Here is a 16870-nt window from a genome sequence, read left to right on the forward strand (position 1 = left end):
AAACTCACAATAAGCCCTATAATATGGTGGTTGTTTTCAATAACACACACCAGCTGGCACAACAACAACAACAACAAAAAGTTCAAACACAGTGTTTGCTTAAAAAAAAAAAAAAAAGTGCTATATATTTTTTTTTATGATGCTTCAACATTTTAGAAAGAAAACAGACCCTTGCTTGTTTTTGTTTTTCTGTGTGTTGACCTGTGATTTAAAAGGCCTCTCCAGTCAGGAGTTTTAACTTCTAATTACCTTTGACCTTTATGGGAGATGAACTGCGCAGTGCAAAGATCATGGAGATAAACTCCCCACCGACAGATAAGCAAGAGGAGCAAATAAGATTAATTCCTGCTGCAGGCACCTCTAAACTGATGCCTCCATTGAGCAGGTGCTGGGAAACCATTTAACCTCATAGTTTAATTCCCTCCTTTCTTTCGATTGTTTGTAGATGCATTTAAGGTTGATCTATCTTCAGTTGTACGGTAAAATCCCAGATAGGAACAACAGAGAGGCGTCCAAATGATGTCAAAAGATACATGAGCACAAAACACATTGATTCGTGGTGTGAAATTGTGATACACTGTTAGAAGTTAGAAGAATCCTCAACCCTATTCAGATTGTGCTGCTAGCGGTGGGAAGGGGAGGCAGGGTCCAGTCCTCCCCTCTCTCTCTCTCTCTCTCTCTCTCTCTCTCTCCATCTCTTGCTTTGGATATGTCATAAATACTGCTGAACATTTGGAAAGGCTGTAGCCAATTATTGCACTTGTGGCGGTTTGCCAAAGCCATTACAAGAGATCTGAGGTCTTGCTCGCTGCTTCGCCTCTTTTTACTCAGTTGTTTAGGGGCACACACATACATACATAAATTAAGTGCTTTTCAATTCATAATCCAAACACAATAGGAGGGCTGGACCTTTACATAAGTGCTTTTATGCAGCCCCTCCCGAACGCTATAAAAATGTTTGGTTTGCAGCCAGATATAAATATGACTCCAAAACCTTGGGGGCTTTTACTGGACTTTCTGCAGCCTACAAAACTCCACATTTGGGTGCACAGTTCAAAATGCTATTTGCAGTCTTTCTTCATTGTTTGTCACTATGTTCCTGCCGTCCTTTGCTCCACGTCGTGTCACCGGTTGATCTTCGGCTCACATGGAGACGGTGGGCTCTCATCCACGCTGATGTTCTTTTCATTGCTGTTCACTGTCTGGGTTTTGCTGGAACGTCTTTTGGCAGATTTTGCTCTTAATTTCTAGTGCAGCCCCTGGAATGAATGAACTTAAAGCGCGTTTATTTTCTTTTTTCGTTCTGAATTGCTCACTGGGGTGATCGAATCCAAGTCCAAGTCATTTCCTGTCACAGACGATCCAGACCACAATGCAACCTGACCTCATTCATTCCTTGCTTGATTTAACAATTGATTCTTTGGTATAAAGCAGACCTGCTAGCATCAAGTTAATACCTGCCACTTCAATGGTGTCTCTCTAAATCTCTGGGGGCTTTCTTCAGTTAATTGGTATGGCTCTCGATTTGGGTTAGAATGCAAAACACATAATTAAAACCTATTTCAGTCAATCTCCAGCTTCTGAAGTGTAATTAGAGTATGCAACTTGTTCCTGTCCTCCCGAAAATAAATTACAAAAACATTTGGATGTGTAATTTCCTGCTGTTCCAAGGAGTGACTACCTCACCAATAAACAGATGGGAGAATTATTTTAAAAATGTGTCTCTTTATTCTTAAAATATTGGAACTGATTTCTAATTAAGCTCTTCATGGTGACTGGAACTGTGCCCAACTGACATACGAGTCGTCGTCATCTTAAGACATCTTTGCTTTTTCTAGTAAGTCATTGTAAGACCATGAAGGTAGATCCAGCTAGGATACATTAATGATGTGATTAAATTAAAAGGTTCCATTAAGTTAAATGGACATTATTTAATTAGTTTGTGTTTTATGTTTTAATTATGGATTTTGTGTTCTACAAAATTCAATGTGAAATTCATACCTGATATTTTTATATATAACCAAAATATTTATATTTGTCTCAATCAAATACATTTTGATTAAACTCAGATGAAGTGCATGAGACATTCATATGTTATTCCTGTGGGATTCATACCTGAATTTATTAAGAGTTGATGTCAATAATTGTGGAGAGTGACCGTTACAAATTGTGCTATTTCGCTACATTATTCAGTCTTCCTTACCCAGTTTCTTTGTAGACATTAACATTCAAACACATTTGCATATCCACTATCTTTCAATTTGTAGTAGAACAACTTTTTAAAAGGAAAATCTACATCCTCCTTTGATATATTTCCTTTTTGTTCCCCTTTCGCTTTGCTGATACACCAGAGAGACAAAATATATTTACGGATTCTGACTGCTGCCACTTCACTGAACTAAATGTGTCAAACTGACAGCTAATTGGTTCCCTGTACAAAACAATGACAGCTGGGAGAGGTCCAGACCACTTTAACGAGGAAGCCGATAAAGGGTTAAAGCGGAAAAATGTGCTCAGGCGGCAATGATATTTCTCAAAGGCGTCGTGTGCTCGGTGCACGTTCTGCGATTTCCCATTCCCAGCAGAGCAGTCTGAGCAAGCTGTTCACTTGACAGGAATGAAATGAGGCCAGTGGAAAAGCAAATGGGAAGGATACAAAGCCATCAGAAATGAGTCCCGACAGTTATTTAATCACATGGACCTGACGTCACAAAACAGTGAGCAGGTTTCACAACGTTTTGTTTGTTTTGGCAGTGGCTGTCTTTCCGGGGTGAGCCCATGGCACAGTCAGTGATAGAAAATAAACTAGCCAATGTTCTGGGATGGGGAATAATACAGTGTGGACTGCGAACCTGTTCATTTACAGGAAGACTAGGACATGTTACTCAATTTCTTTATTGACATTTGCACACAATGTTTTTCTTTTTCTTTGTCTCCTCAGAAACCTTTTTTATGTTAAGAGCACCTCAGTGTAAAACAAATGTTTGGCCAAGAATAATTTGATTCCAGACCAAAAAGGATATTGATTCTCCTGATGCCAGACATGCAGAGTCAGGAGCCTAAGGGAGTTTGCTATAAAATGCTGATATATAGTAGACAAGAGTGAAAAGGTATAGCATGACAGGTCTCTTCTGTAGTAGAAGCAGACAGTTAGTATTTTTTTCAATTTTCCTTGTTGGAATCATTAGATGTGTCTTGATTTGTCTCGCTGCATTCTTCTTGCCTTGCTTGTCAATATAGCATTGCCCCAGTGCCCATAGGGTATCATTCCAACCCCTCCGCCAATCACAAATTCCAAACTGTCCCTTAAGGGTGGCTTCTTGGTTGCCCGAGGCATTTGTCATCTACCCCCTAAAGAGTTGCCATTGAGTTGTGGGCATGGAATTTGTAGCCGGCAGGCAGGGCGAAGTTTTGATGTAGGTCTCAGCATGGTTTTCCAGAACCTCTTTTACCTGAGCGCTGTTTTTTTTATTTCTCATCCAGCTCTGCTTAACGAATTTGGAATTGCCTCCTGATCATTTTACGGTCAGCTCTGAATCCCCTGGTGTTTGAAAGGAACTTAACGAGCTCATTCTGGGGTTCTGAAAACTATATATACATATACACCTCCATGAGCTTCCTCAACTTTTTAATTAACACTGCTGTTAAGATTGCTTCTCATTGCTCACATTCCTAAATGTATTACCTCAAGCATATGCTCCATCTGAAGAGTCTCAGTATTGGTAGAGACAGACCAGTGCACAAACCTATAAGAGAAGCTCATCGTGGAGAAAAGTGTTAGTCACAACTGTGCGTGATTTCACATTGTCGATACTACAACTATCCTACAATGTGGGTAAAAGGCTACACTGTTAATAGATCCCTCTTTGTTTTTGTTTTGTTTTTTTAACAGTCTCCACACTGGACTTTTACTTTAGCTCAATCCACTTTCATCGATCCACAGAGTTTCAAAACATTTTGCACAATCCCACTCCTGGCGCTCTTTAAACCAGGCACGAGGTACTCTGTCAGAGGTCAAAAGCTGACTCACTGGAGTTCATAGCAAGTGGTTTCTCTCTTTTTCTTAACTCGTGGTTTTAATTCCCCAAGCCTGGCTTTATAAACTGGATACTGATCGATCATGTTGGTAGCATTATCAATATAAATGAGGGAAGGCTGGACTGAGATGTTGCAGATCATGGGGAAGAAATATGTGAAATGATTTCAACCGCTGCGTGTCTATCGGAGAGTTAGAGCGTCCGTGGAAGTGTAATAAAATGAGGATTTCGAACTGATGCCAGGAAACCCATTATTTTACTCTACAGGAAGTATTCGTTAACAAGTGGAAAATGTTTGACAGATTACATAGTTGAACCCCATGCCATGAGACTCCCCAGGACTCAGTCAGGTGCTAGTGTTAGAGTCTGTCCTGAGTCAAAGGGCCAGATCTCAATGTAGACGATTTCTATATTCTTATGTAAGAAAATTAGAAGAATAAATTGAGGGAGTCCATATTGGTTTTTGAACTCCCAGGCTGTACCTTATTCTACACTGAACTCTAGTCACTTTGCAAGAATGAAAAGGTTACAAACAAGAGGAGGGTTATTGGCCCATCTCGATCAATTTGATCAATCAATCAATCCCAGAATTGAATCCAGCCCAGAGAGTCAACTACAGTGAGGGAAAAAAGTATTTGATCCCCTGCTGATTTTGTACGTTTGCCCACTGACAAAGAAATTACCAGTCTATAATTTTAATGGTAGGTGTATTTTAACAGTGAGAGACAGAATAACAACAAAAAAATCCTGAAAAACGCATTTCAAAAGTTATAAATTGATTTGCATGTTAATAATTTTTTCCCTCACTGTATATAGTTCCAGACCCCTGCAACTCTTTGTGTAACTCTTGCCTTATATTTTCTTTGCCACATACATTTCGTTCCATTTGTGACCTCTGGTGCTTTAGTCAAAGTGGAGCTTGAAATAGTCAGGGGGGTTGAGTTTGTCAATATGCTTGACTTGACTCCAATTCCTTTCTAATCTCTTCTCTTGAAGTCTAAAGAGAAGCAGGATGTATGTGTATCATGCTCCTATGTAGGAGTGTATGACATCACACCTTTTTTATCCGTTTCTAGGACTACCATGTATACATTGTAACACAGTGACCGAATCTGAACGCGATGTTCTAACTGAGGTGCTGTGAAGCCAGTCGTATCATTTTTACATTTGAATCCTACACCATGGACTGTATAAGCTATTCTCCTTTTCTTTATCAGTTCCTCACCGTGTCTAGTTGAAAACTCAATGATGAATTGACAAAGTGGAAGAGAAAGTTGGATTACTTCACCTTCTTGCAGGGGGGAGTTTATCTCTCCTATGACATATCTGTTGTTATGAACAAACTGACTTCCTATATGTGGATTAATACTCAGTTGGCTATGGGAAATCATGGGAACAAACTTGCTGTCACCCCTTTATGTATTAAATAACTGATGGCCTACTAGGGCAGCAGGACGTTGCACCTGGGAGTGTACTAACAGCAATTACCGCTAAGATCAGTCAAAAGGAATTAATTTGTTGTTGTCACAATACTCTGGAGAGGGAAAGCATCTGAGCAGCCTTGTCTATTGCGGCCTGAGACGCAGGTTTTAATTGGGAAACCAGGAGGAAGCCAATTATACACACTAAAACATGAAAACTTCCTTTTCTACTCTAACCCAAATCAAATGTAGTCTTTGCTCTGAGAAGCAGCTCGGTACAACAGGAAGGGCACAGAGGAAAAAGGGTTTCGAAATGGATTTTAATGAAGGACAATCCAAAACGCATCAAACTGGGGATCATTAAATGCAGCTGAGCTGGAGCTGTAATAACTCCAGCTCTGATTCACGGTAAACTGATGAGTTCAGCAAATTGGGGATTGGTTTCTGGAGGATAGTGGGCAACCAAAAAAAAAAAAAAAACATCAAACCGTCAGCTGATTTCAGAATACCAGCTTTCAGCTGCTTTCCTCGGTTTATTAGACACACAAAGCACAGCGGGGCTCCCTTTAGATTAGTTCATAATACGTAACAGCGGGCTACGCTTCGGTGCTGGTTTAGGGCTGCTTTCCAACAGCATCCTCCTGCATAAGAAAGCGATGACTGTTTAAGTTCAATTAGTTTCAAAAGTCAAATAGAGTGAAGCCTTAATAGCTTGGCTTAGATTTAGAGGCTTGCTTTGAGTGCTACACTTATTTTATTTTACATTTTACTATAACCAACAAACAGAACTGGACAAATCATTTGATATCAAGCTGAGCCAAAAACGAGGTGCTGTGTGTCTCTCTTGTCTGTATGACCCGAAACGTACAGTTCTGGAGCAGGGAGTGGATCAAACATCGCCGAGATGGAGAGCAGTAGGACACTGGGGGATTCTAACACATGGTTTGACGTGGTATGCTGGTTTAAAGCAACAGATTTGCTGGGCTGTAACCTTAAGACTGCTGACTCGACTTTGGACCAGTCAAAGTGTCTCAGTAATGTTTGACTGTAGGCTTGGGGGTGGGTGGGGGAGGCGTCAGAGGAAGATCATCCACCATATGTTACAGTGGCTGTAAAGCTCCAAAGCAGGAGGCAAATCCACAGCACGGGTAGCCCTGTCAGCTCCCTTTAAAGGATCTGTGTGTAATGCAGGTTTAGCAGCATGCTGATGTTGTTCCTACAAATTAACCAGCTCCCAAGTGACAGGTAGCAGGATTCAGTCATAGGTAGCTTATGGTGCTTTTGAATCCTTAAAAGAGAAAACAACCCAAGAGCTGCTTTAAAGGCTTGGGTGCCACATTTAATGAATAAAATCCGCTGTCCGCCATCTCAGAAAAAGCATCAGGACATTCACCCAACACCACAGACGTGCATGTTCATATTGTGATGTAATAGAGTGCTGTTGCATTATTATTCTGTAGAGATTGCCATGGGAGGACTGCTATATCTTCTGCTACAGCACAGTTTCTAGTGCACCTAGAGAATTGGGGTTTCAGTGCTTTTTTTTCTCTTATTTAATCTTCCAGTTAATCCCAGAGGTGTTCTGTGGGATTGACCACAAGCCACTTAAATGCTGTTAGTGCTATTCTTCTTGTTGGTAGATGGTCTTCACCAGGCACGTGCACAGATAGACCCCAGGTGGTGCTCAAGCACATGTCCTTTTGGCCTCTGACTAGATAAGTGCCCTTTATGCAAGATATTGTTTTGTTCTATTTCTTTTTCTAATTTTATATTTTACTTTTTTAATTTGGCCAATGGCATCAATTCTCAATAAAAAGCATGTTGTAATGCCCAATAACTGCATTTGAGTTCTAATTCTGTGAGACCACACAAGCCTCTTGCCCCCCACCTTCAACTTCCCTTGTCACAGTCACCACAGTTAACATATGCAATCGAGCGCCCTGTGGAGCAGCGTCCACGTCTCCTTGACCTGCTTTCATTGGTGACAGCCAGGTAACGATAGTGTTTGCCCTAAGCCTCAGCATTGTTTGTTACTGTTGTGAAATTAAACCACTATTAAAACATCTCAATACAGCCAGCCTAACTTAGGCAATAGCCCATCATTAAGCTTAACAACAAGCAAGTAAATGATCGATTCTTACTCCTGTGACACAAAATGTACTGGTAGTTGTAGTCAAGCCAACTTATTGTCATTTCAATACAATAGTCCAGGGTCTTTACAAAGCTCAGATTTGAAAGTTTAACTGTTAATCTAATTTTATTGAAATCTTATTATAGGCCCACAATCGATTTGAACTACACAAAGTGGTTTGGCGATTCTAAATCAGACCTGAAGCAGCTACTTTAGCTGAATATTAGTATTTTGTCAGCATTATAGTTGAACTAACCTTATAAAAGTAGGTCTACATTACAACACTTGCAGTAATCTATATCATGTATTTACCTTGAATATTATTAAAACAAGATTATAAGAACCTATGCAACACTGCCAGTGTCAACAGCTTCTTTAGAGAGATCATTTTCAAAACTGAAAACGATCAAGAACAAACTGAGAAGTCTCTGTGGAGAAGAACGGTTCTCTGACCTTCTCTTGCTTGCATCCAGATAAACCAAAGTGAGGTCATCAGAATCTTCCAAGACAAGGCACCGAGGAGGATGCCCCTGTAAAGCAGAACGATCCTGCTCCCTTCACCTCAGTACACAGAACGTACTTAGCCTAATTGTTGCAACTGAACATAGGCCTACTTTGTAGTTTGGAGGGTAGATTGGTTGGTTTATTATTTTATTTATTCAGAGAACAGCCTTTTTCAATTTTGTGTAAAGATTTGTTGATTTTGAATGGTTATTAATTTTATAGACTACTAAAGCATGCACAATGTCTGGTAAATGACAAATAATGTAATGTAATGTGGCATTGTTTTCTTTATTGTTGCTTTATTGTTGTGATAAATGTAGAAATAGTGAATGCTAAAGACCATCGTCTGTGTGAATTGATAATTTTGTAGAATTCTGTTGAGCATTAAACATCTGCATGAGTGTATGGGTATTGAAATAAATCAATATGTAATTAAGTAAAAGATGTGCTACTGTATGTAACTTTATTTTTTTATAAATAATTATGAGAGGGGTGCCCCGCGCTGTGACCTTCTGGGAAGTGAGGCCACGCTTGTGTGCGTTTGTGTGTCCCTGCTCTAGTGGATGAGAGATGTGACTGCTATACAGAGCCCATTCCCACAGACTGAATGACAGGAGCTGTTGGCATGATTTTTAAAACAAAACTGTATTAGATGAGCCAAGTCAGGGGTCTGTGTTCATCTCTTGGGTACAGGCTGGGGTTCAGGCCAGCCTAGAAGTGGCAAGTGGGTGCAGAACATGAGAATCTCGCTACACTGTGTCTGATCCAGTAATAAACATATTGCACACGAGTGTAAACGGAGAGTTTCATCCTGCTGCTGCACGGCTGGCCGAAGCTGCGCACACCAAACACATAGAACCTCTGGTCATGCGGGAGGTAGCACTGCAGAGCAATGCCATCGTCACCCTGCAGGGAAACATAAGCACCTTCAATACAACAGTCGCTAGATGTGGTAGAGCCAGTTGCTATGGGGCCCCAGTTCTAAGCACTGCTATGGCCTGAGGTTACAGAGCCTGGCCTGGCCCCCAGCGCACTGGGCTGCTGTGTGCAGTGACAGGTAAGGGCTCTTCAGTTTTCCTGCAACACCACTGTTCCCCTTGATCAGTGTATTTGCTTTACTGATTTAATTCAATACATTTACATGCTTTCATCTTTTTGTAATACTTTTAAACTAATGCTGCTTGAATACATCTCTAAATGACTTCAGTGGAAGCTTAATTAAACTTCAGTTTCAGGCAGGACTACAGTCCTCTAACCACAGACCCCTTCATGGTTCCTTTCTTAACTGTTTCTCCACAGAAACCATCGGCCTGGGCCTCTCGTTTTGTACTGTACCTGACACGCGTCACTCCATCTAGCCCCTGCACACATCATCCTTTTCTTCACTGCCATTTTGTATACACGAGGCTGGTTGCAGACTGGATTCGGAATAATGAGCACTCTGGTCTGTTGTAATATGCCATAGACCCCTGTTTTGAATAAAAAAAGACTTTTAAAGAAAATGTAAAGACTTTTGAAAACTTATTTTTTACAGCAGTGGTACTCATGTATATCTGACTCCTGTAGTTTCAGTATAGTTCATGAACTTAATATGTAAGCTAGCGTCCTTTATACACTGTATCTATACCTGTCAGACTGCAGGTCAGGGTGTGCTCAGTGTGGACAACAGCCCCCAGGGCAGTGAGGCTGAGTGGCGGGTTACCGTTGTTCTGTAGGCCGAAGCCGGCGATGTAGCACTCAGTCGGATCGCGGCGCGCCTGCATTTTGTCGGGCAAGCAGATGGGCTTCACGTAATCGGTGTATACCGCTGGGGTGTGCAGCTTCAGCAGGGCAATGTCATTCCTGGACGTGGATGGGTCGTACTCCCGGTGGGTGATGATGTGGGTCACCTGGAACTCCTGCGTGACGTTTGGAATCCAGCTGGCTGCGTCAACAACCCCCACCTTCACCAGCAGACTCTCAGGCTCTCTGTGGAGGTGAGGAGGAGGAGGGGCTGTGTGGGGACTGATACTGCCATACAAACAATTGTTATTCTTATTCACTGTCATTGATTTGATTTCCCCCCCTCTGTGCAGCACGCCTCTGGATCGACAGTGCCCCCTGGACCCCATGAGAGGGCCGTGCGCTCACCTCCAGAAGACACACGTTGCAGAAGTGAGGACCCACAGTTTGTGGATAATGGAGCCTCCACAGAAATGCTGGTAGGAGTTGTTGACTTTCTCCTGCACAGAAGCTTGCCACGGCCACTCTCCAAGGCCCACGTCACTCCCTCCGTCCAAACGAGAGATCCGCCGCTGTGACCTGGTAGCAATCTGTCCACAATCCACTGGATAGATGCATTGATCAACACACAGACAAATACATTGAGAAGATAAAACTGAATAAGAGATCATCAGTAGATGCGTGTTAGTTGTTTTGTGTTTGATGGATATTGCATGCTCTGAACACTATTTAGGTTTTAAATGTTATTTACAAATCAAAGTGTGTGTAAGTCCTAGTTAATATTTGTATTAGTAGTAGTAGTAGTAGTAAATCATTATAATAACACATTTCATTAGTCACCAAAACTTGAACGTCCAAGTTAAAGGAGCACTAGTATTTGATATGCTGCATAAGAATAATATTAAATATATCAATAACATATATCTGAAACATTTATAAACTTGCTGACCACTCAATGTCAATAGAAGACTGAAATCAACATTGCATGGCACTTTACATTTGCACTGTACCATCACAATGTGTCTGAAGAGGATTTCAGCTGTGTAAAGGTGAATGATGGGTAATGCTACCTATGTAGAGAGGTGTAGCAATAACTGTACAATAAAATGCCACATTTAAAGGCGTTGAAGGGAAACGAGCTACAGCACAGCAGCGCCATGGCTGGTAAGAAAGCTTGTTTTGGTGACGCATCCCCGCCGCCTCTGTATTTATCACACAGCGGCAGTGACGTAAAAGGGCGTGCGTTCCACTCCTCATGAATATTAATTTCAAACGGCCTACCGTTGGATTCCAATATTTTAAAAAAGTAACGTTACTGTTACTGTCAAACGGTCGTTCTCATCCCTGGTACTTTTTTAATTGTGTAACTGATCAAAAGTTGGTTCCTTAATAAGATAATACGTTCCTTATACAATTGTATAATTTACTCAATCCCCTACTGTTTAAAACATGAAAAGGCCCCGATTTAGGAACATATTATTAGTTAAATTCAGGTTTCACGTAATTGGGGAGTCGGTTGGAACAGAAACCAGCAGGGTAGAGGGTCCCACCGGGCCAGGGTCCAATAAAACAAGCAGTTTAGACACACACACGCTAATTTCAATACGGTAAGTTAGGGGTTTTCATACCGGTCCTGGAGTACCCCCTGCCCTGCTGGTTTTTGTTCCAACCTAGGTCTTAAGTACTTAACTGAATGGTATATTGCTTTGTTACGTCAATGAAGGATTCAATTAATCAATTAAGACCTCAGTTTGAACAAAAACCAGCAGGACAGCGGGTACTGCAGGACCGGTTTGAAAACCATTGCGTTAAGTGAAAAGTGAAATACTCGTTTCAATTACATGTGAGGTACTTATAAGAAAAACTAATTTATAGTCTTACTTTGTGGTCTGATCTGCTCCACAGACGCCTTGTAGAAGCTGATAATAACAACCACGAAGCTAACACAACCTATCACTTTTTCAATCATGGTGCTGCTGACACAGCCACACACTGTCACACTGACGCACCGACGCACCGACACAATGACGCACTGACGCACCGACGCACCGACACAATGACGCACTGACGCACCGACGCACCGACGCAGCGCAGTGTGTTCGATCCGCCGCCAGCCTCCCGCGCATGTCTATATGTGTATTATATTTGAATAACTTGCTCCAGATAATGCATCCTCTGGTTAAGTGCATAATGCCACGACGGTCCCAAGACTATGCAATTATCTGGAGTACATTTTATTTCAATGTGAACATTTTAATTTGTATGTATTATTTAATTTTGTTTTTTCATGGGCACTGTGCAATATAGTATTTTCAGTACTGAGTGTTTTTGCTGTGGGTATTTTTGACCTAAACTGTTTATTAGTTATTGCTGTTATTTCAATATAGGCAGTGCCCTATTTGTTTCAACATGTACAGTGTATGTTACAGTGCAATACATGTTGTGTCATGTGCATTATTTAAATGTTTGTGTGTCTTTTAGTTTTACCTAAACATTTTCTCACCACTGGAACTCCTAGAAATTACATTTTTAGAAAAGGTGTTTCATGAATGGTCTCCCCTCTGTTCGAAATTAATTCAGTGCATAATATAATAATGAGAATAATCTATTTACACATTACTGATTCTATATAAAACCATGCAAGGAGGTAGTTTTAGGATTGCCACCCTTTTCTTCATAAAGAAATCAAATGTAATTGTTTGACAGTATATTAAACTGAACAGATACAGCCCTGTCCCACACCTCAGTTAACAGTCAGTTTTAAACAACTTATTTAAACATTTCAGGTAAGAGTTTTGTTAAAGGCATTTCTGTCTGTTTAAAAAATACACATTGAAATATAGCTAGCCTACTAGTGGATCTCCAGTTAGCCTTGGTCAAAATGGTTCAATCTCTCAGTCAGATCAAAACGTTTATAGAACATACAGACCAAAACTGACACTGACATAACTGTTAAATCAGGCACGTGCACAGATAAACCCCAGGTGATGCTGAAGCACCTGCCCTTTTGGCCTCTGACTAGATAAGTGCTCTTTATGCAAGCCATTCATTTTTCTATTTATTTTTTTAATTTGGCCCACGGCATCAATTCTCAATTAAAAGCATGTTGTAATACCCGACAACTGCATTTGAGTTCTAATTCTGCGAGACCACACAAGCCTCTTGCCCCCCCCCTTCAACTTCCCTTGTCACAGCCACCACAGTTAACATACGCAAAGACCGCACATTTCGATGCAATAGTCCAGGGCCTGTACTTAGCCTAATTGTTGCAACTGAACATAGGCCTACTTTGTAGTTTGGAGGGTAGATTGTTTGGTTTATTATTTTATTTATTCAGAGAACAGCCTTTTTCAATTTTGTGTAAAGATTTGTTGATTTTGAATGGTTATTAATGGACCACTAAAGCATGCACAATGTGGCATTGTTTTCTTTATTGTTGCTTTATTGTTGTGATAAATGTAGAAATAGTGAATGCTAAAGACCATCGTCTCTGTGTGAATTGATAATTTTGTAGAATTCTGTTGAGTATTAAACATCTGCATGAGTGTATGGGTATTGAAATAAATCAATATGTAAGTAAGTAAAAGATGTGCTACTGTATGTAACTTTATTTTTTATAAATAATTATGAGAGGGGTGCCCTTTTTTTTTTTTTGCTTGAGCACCTGCCCCCCCCAAATGACTGTGCACGACACTGGCCTTCACCATAAAATCGAGTTTATGGTTGATGGTGCACCATAGATATCACAAAACAATTGCCTTTTCAAAACATCAACCTCTGATTAGCTCAAAGCTGTGCTTTTATCTCCCATCGGCTGTGGGAAGCTTGTCCCAATACTTCAGCTAACACAGTGCGGTTTCTATTAGCTAGAATAACAACGCTCCTCCTTCCAGCCCTCCACATTTGGAAATGATTGGGAAAGTGTACACAACCTGTTCTCGGGACCTCCACTCGCTGTAAACTTTTATATTCCTGAGAGTGTCTGCCACTGCCAAGAACAGACAATGTGCCTCCTGTTGCTCTCTGACGTACTTCATTGTCAGTTACACGCACAGCACGGGCTCCTTGAGAGAATGCAGACCTCTCTGTATTGTTATGTATTCGTAGAGAACATCCCAAAGAAATGCAATCACTTGATTTGTTGTTTTACCTACTTTGCACTGATCCTTGCATGCGTTGTGTTGTACCAAGACACACATTTCTGTTTGGTCTTCCAAAACAAAGTATGGAGTGAAACAATAACTGCCTCCCATTCTCAACCCTGAATGTACTTTGTGATTCTATTGTGTTCTCTGACACAGGCCGAGTCTGAAGTGCTGGTTTGGGTTGACTAGCTCAATCCCTATTAAGGCTTTTGTGTACCTAAATCCAATCTCCCCAAAGCTGTCCCGGTTCCAACCTAAAGAGATTAAGTTCTTTCACCTTGCCCTCGCCGAGACCGAGCTTTGAGCCCGTGCTGTCATTTCACTACAGTTTATCTAGCAATGCAGTTGACCAGAGCAGATCAACCGGTTGATTTTGTGTCTGGGTGACTTATTTAATCACAGTGACTGTACAAATTAGGGTTATGTATTCCTCAGGAGCAGGATGGAAAGCAAAGTTTAACTGTCAGAGACCAAGCAAATAAAAACCAAGCAGTTACTGGAGATGCATGTTATTTCTAACCAAAATGTCCAACACACTTGTAACCCCTCAAAATATCCTAAATTAAGGTGAAGGTGTGGGTATTGATTTTATGACAAGGCTTGCGCACTCCTCTTAATTCCACTTAAAGATTCAGTAATTAATATTTCAAAACCTCAACATTACTCATTAATTGGAGAAATAAGAAAATAAACAACTATATACAGTTTATGAGTGTAATTGAACTGAAATCATAACAAGTTTCATATACAGTTTCTGTTGATTCACATGGATAATATTCACATAGACCATTCACCAAACATACCATTCAATGAGGTAAAACAAAGAAAAGTAAAAAAACATAGTTGTGCACAACTCTAGCATACCTCCGGAGGACTTTTTAAAGAGTCCTTATTTATTTAAAGCACTTCCACTTGGCACATGATGTTGATAGTGAAGTCTTCTGTCTTGTTCTGCAGCCGACGAAATGCACACATCCAGATGCAGCCCTAAAAAGAAATATTAAAATAACACAAAATACAGGGCTATACATAGGCACTTCAGAACGTACACACTCACATTAATATATAACACATTAACATGATATTTACCAACACTGATGTCAGGTTTACCTTCAAAAGCCTTGACACTGACAATGTTTGACACACAAACACCAAAGTACGCCGAACCTAATGAAGCAGCGGCATCATTCTGAGAATTGCAGGGTTAAGGTGACAGTTCACTAAAGACGCTAATGGGAAAGGTCTATTATCTTAAGAGCTCCTCTCTTCAAAGACTCACATGGTAAACCTTTAGGTGACATAGTGACAAGGAATCATTTGATGGTCTGTTCGATGAACATCTCTGAGGCGCACGGCAGCAATCAGTCAAGTGCTATTCTGGGCTTATACGATAACAAGCTTCTGTAAACTGGTATTGTCACAAAGGGTTTGTCTGACTTTTCTAGGGCACAGTTGTGCTTACCATATAAAGTGAAAATAACGTGTTATCACCCCTGAGGGAGAGAGTTGCATAATCATTGTGGAGGAGACTCAACATAGCTGAACAAGAATGTCTCCAGGCGTTGAGGCGCACTGTTTGTTTGCAATCTCTTGACATTTTGCTTGTTAACAATATTGGCCATGGCAGTTATTTGGGGCAAAGTGCTCTGTGGTTTCTGAGGCAGTCTCCCACTTTCCGAAGCCAACCGCAGATTCTGTCCCTGGCCCAGTGCTCAAACGATCGCTTTGAAAGTGTCCCAGAAATGTCACAGGTGCTGAGCAGATATGCCCAAAAGCCGTGGAAAATGTGCGCAGAGTGTCACGTCTCTTTCAATTTCGAACTGCGAAAGCAAAGGGGAATAGCGATTTCACACCAGAGTGAGTGAACGTTTTTAAATCGCATTTCATGAAAACCAAATCAAAACTGAGGGGGCTGCATCAGAACTGAAAACAGAAGAATGGGTTTCCTTTCATTACGGCGACACACATGAAAGTACCAAAGCTTGTGAAAAACACAAGCTGCAAATTCTTAAAAACAAAGTCGTGGGAAAAAAAATGTAGCCTAAAGGAATATACAGCAACATTCCAGGAAATGTGGCGAAGTTTATTAATTTCTTACAGCGTTTAAGAAGATTTAGTCTGAGCTGAGTAGGAACACTTCATATAAATTTGTTCAGGGTGCTGATGCATTGTGGGCACAGTAAATATTTTCTCTAAAGGTTATCTGTGTTTTTATATTATTTATTGATTATATACTATATTATACAGATACAATTTGATACATTTTTTCTCTAAATGACACAGTTTCTTACAGAAAAACCAAATAACAAAAAGAGTTCATGCAGTTAACATCAGTCTGAGTCTACTGATGTTATCGAGAGGGAGGTCTGTTCTCTGGCCTATATGTTAGCGGTGCTCTTGACTCCGTGATCCAGAGGGGCACGGTAATGGTGTGCTGCCCCCTGGGAAGTCTCTCAACGTCTGTAAGAGTGCACATTCAAGCAGGCTGTCTCCGGACAATAGGGCACACCCTCCACTCTGAACAGAGGCAATTCCCACATGAGCCGTTCAGAAGCCCCTGTGATAAAATCTCTTGTCTCTTCACACTGTATCAGTACTTTATGGCAGAAATGCCACCACCTAAAACACATTGGAGAGCTTACAGCCTCCGGGAAGAGATTTAGAGAACAGTATCAGGATTATTAACAGGCTGGTGGTCGCAATAACATGAACTGGTCAAATGTGCTGGGTTTCAATTTAGAGATACGCCCAGGCTAAATCAGAACTTCCACCCATAGCCGATTCATTGCGAACTAGTGGGTTTCCATTTGGTAGATCCAAGAGAAGAGGTCCCCAGTCAACAAGATAGCAAATTCATGGTAGAGATTTCTCTGAATAGCTTGTATTATCATTCAAGAAAAGCCTCTTCTA

The 16870-nt window shown here is 40.9% G+C and overlaps 1 protein-coding gene across 1 annotated transcript; it reads right to left on the reverse strand.

Moving 5' to 3' along the window:
• Window positions 1–6772: 6772 nt before the first annotated feature.
• Window positions 6773–11941, reverse strand: LOC136719424 (transmembrane protease serine 12). The gene is made up of 6 exons (XM_066697345.1): window positions 11897–11941; window positions 11444–11465; window positions 10224–10419; window positions 9796–10061; window positions 9429–9562; window positions 6773–8999 (listed from the first exon to the last, which is right to left on the reverse strand). The coding sequence occupies exons 1-6, from the start codon at window positions 11939–11941 to the stop codon at window positions 8805–8807; spliced, it is 858 nt and encodes a 285-aa protein (XP_066553442.1). The 3' UTR covers window positions 6773–8804.
• Window positions 11942–16870: the final 4929 nt, after the last annotated feature.

The sequence above is a fragment of the Amia ocellicauda genome, chromosome 23, assembly GCF_036373705.1.
Source record: "Amia ocellicauda isolate fAmiCal2 chromosome 23, fAmiCal2.hap1, whole genome shotgun sequence".
Taxonomy (NCBI): domain Eukaryota; kingdom Metazoa; phylum Chordata; class Actinopteri; order Amiiformes; family Amiidae; genus Amia; species Amia ocellicauda.